The 8,813-nt window shown below is 45.1% G+C and overlaps 1 protein-coding gene across 1 annotated transcript in view; it reads right to left on the minus strand.

Annotated features, from left to right (window-relative positions):
- The window catches only part of LOC142296949 (uncharacterized), a 30,153-nt gene extending 21,638 nt beyond the window's left edge, over positions 1 to 8,515 (minus strand). Inside the window, exon 1 of the mRNA XM_075341107.1 lies at positions 7,682 to 8,515. Coding sequence (XP_075197222.1) covers positions 7,682 to 8,146 — 465 coding nt within the window. The 5' untranslated portion in view covers positions 8,147 to 8,515. The remainder of the gene's footprint in view (positions 1 to 7,681) is intronic.
- Positions 8,516 to 8,813: the final 298 nt, after the last annotated feature.

Consider the following 8,813-nt stretch of genomic DNA (forward strand, 5'->3'; position numbering starts at 1 on the left):
GGCAGTTACTTAATACTTTTTGATTAAAAAAGGGTAAAATGTTTTGTTTGTTGATGATCACAAGGGATATGTGCACCTACATACACTTATACCAACATCCTTCTTTTTTATATAAATTTCTGTGCTATTTTTATAATTTTCTGTAGACAAAAATATAGAAAAAAAAACAAATGTGGGGCATTTTTTGGTTTATTTGTTTTTATTGTTTTTTTACTGTTCATGTTGTACACTATATAACAAGTTGTTGAATGACTTCTTTTGGTCATTATAGTTGTGTGGAAACGTTATTTATATATTTTTTAGATACTACAGTATTACTTACTTGAGAGACGTCACCGCTGATCGCTCAGTCTCTGCCTAAGGCCTCTGCCACACTCAAGTGAAAATCACACACGTGCCACGAGACACGTATTTTCCCTGCGTGTTGCGTGTAGGTAAGTACGTGTCTCCGGTACGTGCGGGCCACGTTGTTCTCCATGTGCTATCCGCGATAACACGCGGAAAACCAGTGATTTGCATACTCATGTGGTCCTTCCTGCTGTCCAGGGAACTAATCTTTGGTCTCCAGCCCTGCCGACTCCCCGCTGCTGCTGCTGCCGACCGCAGTGAAGTGAATATTAAATGAGCATAATAAGCGGCGGTCGGCAGCAAGTGACAGCAGCGGCAGAGACAGGAGGGCTGGAGAAGGTGAGTAAAGATTTGTTATTTTTTACTCTGACACGTGAGTTTTCTCCGGCGCGTGTCACATGGGACCGCATCCACACTACATCCGTGTGGTCCGTATGCGGACCGTGTGACACCCGTGCTGCCGGAGAAAAACGGACATGTCAGGGTGTTGGAAAACGCACACACGTACAAACGGACACGGACACACGTTCCATGTGGTTTTACGTGTGTGTGCCTGCTACCATAGGGTAGCATTGGTATACAAGTCTCCGTGCCGCCGGTACGTGCAAAAACGTACCAAACACGTACCGGCGGCACAGATGTGTGTCGGATGCCTAAAGCTCACAGCAGGCAGTCATGTTCCATGATCGTGTGCTCTGACCTCCGATGTAGCAGAGCTGGAAGCATCGTGGGACATCCTGTGGATTATGTCGGACCTGCAGGGGTGTTTGGGAGGTTAATAAAGTGTTGAAAGAAGGTGTTTTCTGTATTTTATTCCAAGTAAAGGAGTTTTTTGATGTTTGTGTTTATTTCCTTTCACTTACAGATTAGTAATGCGGAGGTGTCTCATAGACGCCTTCCATTACTAATCTAGGGCTTAGTGGCAGCAGTAAGCTGCAATTAACCCCTTATTACCTCAATTGCCACCGCACCAGGGTAATTGGGAAGAGCCGAGTAAAGTGCTGGGATTGTCGCATCTAATGGCTGCAACAATTCTTGGCGACTGCAGGCTGCTATTTTTAGGCTGAGGGGGAAATAACCATGGGTCTCCCCAGCCTGAGAACATCAGTCCCCAGCTGAAGGGCTTTATCATGGCTTGGTAACAAAATTGGCGTGACCACACACCTTATTTTTAATTATTTAAATAATTAAAATTATAAAAAAGGCCGCATGCGGTTCTTATTATTTTGATGCACATCAAGGATAAGTGCATGGCTGGGGGCTGCAGCCTGTAGCCGTGGGCTTTATCTGTGCTGGGTGTCATAATATGTGGGAACCCTAAGCCAAATATTTTATTTATTTTTATACCACGATAGACGCACATAGTATCTGTGATTGGAAGTAGTCAGCTCATACGCTGACAGTTAGGGTGTGGGCGCATCTGACTGCAACCAATCTTAGATGCCAGTAGGCAGGGGAAGCGTTGCGGCCGCAAGAGCAGTTACAGCCTCACCAGAGACTCGGTAAGTATAGCGCGCTTGTTCCTATCCCCTATCCCTTTTACCACCATTTTTAATTGCCGGATTCTGGTCCCCATACACCTATATGGGGACCGTTGTCCGGTCAGGTATCCAGGGTTATTTTTTTTTAAATCCGGTTAGGTCTGCCAATCCCAGTTATCTGAGAGTCCGCCCATCACTAGCGCTAACCCAATTTCAGTCACTTTGTCAGGGAAACATCATTGTCACCCCAACTGGTCACCACTTTCCCTTAATTGGATGAGTTTGTATAACAGGAAATAATACAATGAATCAGCGCACAGGGCCTAATGGAGCTACGGCACAATTCGCTAAAGCGCAATTCCAATTTTTGTTAGTAAAGTTTCTTAAATAGTACCGTACGTCTGAACAGGAACAGCCCTGCTCACTCTGAGTTTCTGTCTTCTGTTTTCAGTAATCAGCATCTAGTCTTCGATGCTTGACCTACGAAGTCTGGTTTTCTGTGTTTGGTCTTCTGTGCTTGACCTGCGAACTCTGCTTCTCTCTGGGGTCAGGTCTCTCTCTCAGATGCTTCTGCAATAGTAATGGCCACGGACCAAATCTGCTGCTCACATGTCTGCCTCTTCTCAAGTCTTGGTGTGAACTCTTCCCCTTCTTGAGTATCCCGGACTTTTATATTAGACAACTGTGCCACGACTGTCACCTGACCCTGTCTTTCTTCTAGATTCTTACCTCGAGGAACACACACTCTGTTCTTCAGTTCCTGCCTACATGGTGCAACCAGTAGATGGCAACCTTGGCTTGCAGCTACTTTAGAGTGTTGGATGCCTGCATCTTACGTCTGCCATCCACTTACACTTATTTTGCACCATGGACCTTCTAATTCAAGGGGAGCCACTGATGATTGATTATATTTCATGGGTGAAATCCTAATGACAACCACAAACATCTAAATGACCCTGATCAAAAGCTTACATAACCTGGTGAAATTGGCCTGATAACATGCACAGAAGTTGACACAAATGGGTTTGAATGGATAATAAAGGTAATATCCTTGCCTGTGACCTGTTTGCTTGTAATCAGTGTGTGTGCATAAAAGTAGAGTGAATTTTTGGGATCCAGACAGACTCTTGCATCTTTCATCCAGCCACTGATGTTTCTGGACTGTGACTCATGTGGAAAGCAGGAGAATTGTCAACGGATCTATGGGAAATGATAGTTGAACTGTATAAAACAGGAAAGGGATACAAAAAGAGATAATGCTAGTCAGCAGTGTTCAAACTGTGATAAACAAATGGAAAATCAGGGTCTCTGTAAAAACCAAACCACAATCAGGTAAATCAACAAACATTTTGACCACAACTGTCAGGAAAATTGTTTGGGATGCAAAGAAAAACCCACAAATAACATTAGCTGAAATACAGGACTCACTGTAAACTAGTGGTGTGGTAGTTTCAAGATGCACAATAATGAGCCACTTGAAGAAAAATGGGATGCATGGTCGAGTCGCCAGACGAAAGCCATTACTGTGCAAATGCCACAAAGTATCTTGCCTACAATATGCCAAACAGCACAGAGACAAGCCTCCAAACTTCTTGAACAAGGTAATTTGGAGTGATGAGACCAAAACCAAACTTTTTGGCCACAACCATAAACGTTACATTTGCAGAGGTGTCAACAAGGCCTATGATGAAAGGAACACCATTCCTACTGTAAAGCACGGAGGTAGATCGCTGATGATGTGAGGATGTGTGAGCTACAAAGACACAGGACACTTGGTCAAAGTTGAAGGAAAGATGAATGCAGCACGTTATCAGCAAAGACAATATTGGAGGCAAATTTGCACTCATCAGCCAAGAAGCTGTGCATGGGATGTACTTGGACGTTCCAACATGACAACGATCCAAAACACAAGGCAAAGTCGACCTCTCACACTGGCTACAGCAGAACAAAGTGAAGGTTTTGGAGTGGCCATCTCAGTCTCCTGACCTCAATATCATTGAACCACTCTGGGGAGAACTCAAGCGCTCAGTTCATGCAGAAAGCCCAGGAATTTACAGGAACTGGAGAATTTTTGTCAAGAAGAATGGGCAGCTTTACCATCTAAGAAAATAAAGAGCCTCATCCACAACTACCACAAAAGACTTCAAGCTGTCATTGATGTTAGAGAGGACAATACACTATATTAAGAACTGGGGTATGTGAACTTTTCATTAGGGTCATTTGGATGTTTTTGGTTGTCATTATGATTTAAAAAGAGAAAACACCGTAGTTTGACAATAAATGGCTTCACCCAACCACTAACCATGAGTGGGGAAAAAGTTTTGGGTTATCATTCATATTCTCTGAAAAAAGTACAAGAAAGCAAAAAATTTGCTGGAGTATGTAAACTTTTGAGCACAACTGTATATGCAAAGGTTTAATACTTCCATTATTCTAAATAGCCTCACTGCTTTATTTTCTGTAGTGATACATGTGAGGATCTCGGTGCATGTTTTCATCAAACTAATTTAGCACAGTGTAATGAATCTACATAACTTCACAATAAATACAATAAACAACATAATATCATAACAGCACATTTCAATGTCTAAATAATACCGCTATACAATGTGGTCTAGTGATTTCATGGTGTCAAATGTGCTGAATTTTAGCTTGTTATCCAATTCCGGAAGCATAAGAATTTATAAATATTCGAGCACAGCGTCTACCCTTGCTATGATATTAGTAAGCATCTCTGACTTTCGCACATTTAGATTTTTATCTTGATGATGTGATTACTTTTGATGCCTGTATATGGTGGCTGACTACTTTCTACATTACAGTACATCCTATCGCCAAGCCCCGGCCAGGCCATTGTTGGCCTATTCTTCGGCAGGGTCCAAGGACTTACTCCTAGGACCTGGCACCACCAAATGATGTAGCAGGAAGATGAGAACTAACTATAGGTTTACCCCAATCCATAATAGCTAATAACACAGGGTTTAGCAGGGAACCTTCATGTTTAATTTGCTTGTTTAAACTCTTCCCTACATAGATTGTCCTATGTCACGTGTGGGTGTATGTAGTGGGCTGAGAAGCCAAGACCACTCCACACAGAGTGGGTGACGGCTATCTTATACAGCGACCAAACCTTGCAGTATCGCAGAATATAGAAAAAACGATCACTTAAATAAAGTGGAAAAAAAAAAGGTTTTAGAATATTCAACAAATAAGAAAACAAAAATTTACATCACCCAACATTGTCCCTTTTTAAATTAACCATTAAAGAAATCTAAAATAATAAACATGTGTATCATCGTCTCAACAAGAGTTCCATCTATCAAACTACAACATATTCTAATTTGTAAAGTGTGGCGCCCTGGACTAGCCAAGTCGTCACAGGGACTACAACACGACACTCCCACCCCGAGATAGGCACATCAGTCCGACACAAATCCTTGTTGCCCCCCTCCAGGGGCTGATGTCCACACCAGGTGGGGTGGAGCCAGGCGGTTGGCCCCACCCACTGAGGAGTTCACAGTCCTAGAGGCGGGAGAGGAAGTTAGTTCAGCTCGGGTAGAGCTCGAGTGGAGTTAGGGAAGTGGTAGTAGAGGAGCAAACTGACTGTGTACGGGTACGTGGCCCGGGCACCGAGAGCAAGGTTGGCAGACGGTGGTGGCCGTCTGCAGGAGAGGCGGATCAACGCGGAGCCGTAGGACCGGGGACGGGAGGTGGCCCGCCGGTACCGAACCGGGGAGCGAAGTGAAGCCAGCACAGACCGGCAGGGCCTGCAGACCCCGACCAGGCTTGGAGTCGCCGTTAAACAGGTCAAATCCGTTAGTGACCGGAACCCCAGGGGTTTCCTAACAGCCAAGACCTGATTGAAGGCAACCGTCCAACCAGCAAAAAGGGAAATACAGCTACCGCCACAGCTAGAGTTCCCAGGGTCAGAGCCTGCGGGTAAAAGGGCTCCTCCGGCACATACACATGCTGGGGAGCGGGTTAACGGTGGGAAGCCATCGGGACCGAACATACACAAAAGGTGCAGGGAAAGGCAGCCACCACCACCCATCCGGGAGAAACCACAGCAGCCGGCTGCGGGACCCGTCCATCCAGCCGTTTGTTTTACCAGAGACTTTGCATCCATTTGTGGCTGAGTGAGTACTACCGTGCCATCCGGCACCGCGCTGCGCAGTCCAAGCGACCCTGCACCTTGCCAACCCTGCCTCCCCGTCACCTCACCGGGCCCCGGGACCACCAACCCCCTACCCTCGGAGGGGAGAGAAACATCCCAGCTGCTTCCTGCCATCGCTCCCGGGATCCCCGTAAATAGCAGCGGTGGTGCCCAACCTCACCACAACCCGTGGGTGGCGTCAATGGCCAAATCCCCAAACCGAACTACCCCCCCCCTTTTCACTCACGGGCGAGGAGCGCCGCTCGAGTCCCCGGATCCGGCCCACCGATCGAGCCACCGAGCACCAGCAGCGCTGGACCTGAGCGTGGTGAGCGCAGCGCCCCGCCGCCCGCGACATAAAGCATATGCTGAAAAGCAAAAAACAAATAAATTGAAATGCCAAAATTTTGTTCTCCACACCTTCCCCATAAAATGCATTACATGTATTGTAAAATGCTACACAAAAAAATAAGCTCTCCCAGAGCTTCATCGATGGAACAAAAATGTTAAGATTCTCAGAAAATGGTGAAAAACATTTTTTTTTATTGTTACAGATTTCAGAATTGTTTTTCTTTACATGAAAAAAACGGTACAAGTTTAGTATATTGTACTAATGACCTGGTGAATTTTACTGGACAATAAACTCTGTGAAAATGAAACCCCAAAAACAATGGTGGAATTGTTATTTTTTCTTTCTCTATTTTACAACACTTGGAATTTTTCCCCATTTCTCTGTACATTATATGGATGGTAAAATAAATTGTGTCATTCAAAACTACAATTTGTCCCACTATAAACAACCCACATATGGCTATGTCGATTGGAGAAAAAAAAATGTTCTGACTTTTGGAAGAACAGGAGGAAAGAAAGGAAAGCGCGAAAAAACGGAAATTGGCCACATTAGGAAGGCCTTAAAGAAGACCCATTATCTGAAACGGAACCCATTATTGCCGAAAATGAAACCTCCATAATGAAACAATATGACCATATCATTTCATATGCAATAACAGATGCTGGAGTTCAGTAGCAAAGTATCCCCGGATATCATTAGAATTAATGGTGGCTAATGGTGGCTTTACACGCTGCGATATCCAGCCCGATATCGCTAGCATGAGACCCGCCCCCATCGTTTGTGCAAAACGGGCATATCGCTGCCCGTCGCGCACAAAATCGCGCACTCGCGTCACACATACTTACCTGCATTGCGACGTCGCTGTGACCGGCGTACCGCCTCCTTTCTAAGGGGGAGGTACGCTCGGCGTCACAGCGACGTCACTGAGCGGCCACCCAATGAAAGCGGAGGGGCGGAGATGAGCGGGACGAACATCCCGCCCACCTCCTTCCTTCCGCATTATGGCCGGCAGCAGGTAGGAGATGTTCCTACGGGGGTCACACACAGCGATGTGCACTGCCGCAGGAACGAGGAACAACAACGGGAAAGCGATAGTATCGATAATTGGGAGCGGACCCCCATGTCAACGAGGAGCGATTTTGGACGTTTTTGCAATGATCCAAAATCGCTCCTTGGAGTCACACGCTACGAGATCCCTACAGCGGCCGGATGTGCGTCACAAATTCCGTGACCCCAACGAGATCGCTGTAGCAAAATTGTAGCGTGTAAAGCCCGCTTAACACTCTCTGCTTTGTAGCATTGTGAAGTTGTTCCCTCTTTCAGGCGGTTGGTTAGGTGTCTACTCACCGTTTTGCTGTCTTCTTTATGTTGCTCTCTGTGTTGGGTTTCTTTACTCTTTGATGATTCCGGTTGTAGCTCTGGTGTAATTTGTAGCATGATTGGAACTCTTTTATCCTTATTTTTATTTTCTTGATGTGGTGACAGCGACTCAGGATCACAAGTAGTATGGGATGAGGTTGTCATCTTCTGTCCTTTACATATGGGCTCCGGCCAAGATAAGCAATCCTCAGACTCAGTCAGTATGTCATCTAGTAGCTGCAGATCTGGGTCATTTGGAAAGTACCTGCTGCCTTTAATCTCCAAAACAGGCTGGGTGGCCTTTGCTGTCCTCCATTCAACAGTTTGATTTTGCTTACAGCCAACTCTTCCTTCTATTGCACTCTCTCCTTTGGGTATCTCTGTAGGGCGTAGGGGCTGTTGGCTGCAGACATTGATGACTCTTCTTTTGCTCTTACTGCTGCCACTGCCCATAGCAGCACAACACTCAACCGTTGAGTCCTACATGAAGCACTTGTAGTTAAATATCCTTACTTTTTAGCATTCCTTTTAGGATATATCCATGAAGAACCATAAAATTAATAAAAATGTCTTCTGTGTATCCAACCATCAATGTTCAGGTCTTCAGAATCTCTAACAAGATTGCTGCTCCTTCTGTACAGGCAAATTCTCAGTTGTAAAATATGCATTTCTCGCTTTGACTTGTGTTAACACCTCTGTTTCTTTCTTCCTTTCTCTCTCCCCCAGTGCCCAGGGTCTCTGAGTCTGGCATCAGTCTCACACAGTTAAATATTAAAGTCAGCCTGAAAGAAAAGCACTTTGCTCTGAAGCCAGAAGCTGCAGTAAAAAGTTAACTCAGACAGAGGAGTGTCTGGGCCAAGAACAGGAGGAGCAACAGTCACAAGAGCCTAAAATAATACAGCATGGAAAATTCGAAACCTTGGAATCTGGGCTTAAAACAGGAACGGAAATTGGGTGGAACTGGTGGATTTTCACCAAAAGTTAAAAAAATGTGTAAACCCCCCACTGATTACATTTCCTTGTGCGTGTGAAATATATCTGTATCCTGGAATAGTTAACTTTAAGCTATAAAGCACAAATGATAATTCGGGATGAATATGAAGTGGTGCAAACTATAGCC

Source organism: Anomaloglossus baeobatrachus, chromosome 3 (genome assembly GCF_048569485.1).
Source record: "Anomaloglossus baeobatrachus isolate aAnoBae1 chromosome 3, aAnoBae1.hap1, whole genome shotgun sequence".
NCBI lineage: Eukaryota > Metazoa > Chordata > Amphibia > Anura > Aromobatidae > Anomaloglossus > Anomaloglossus baeobatrachus.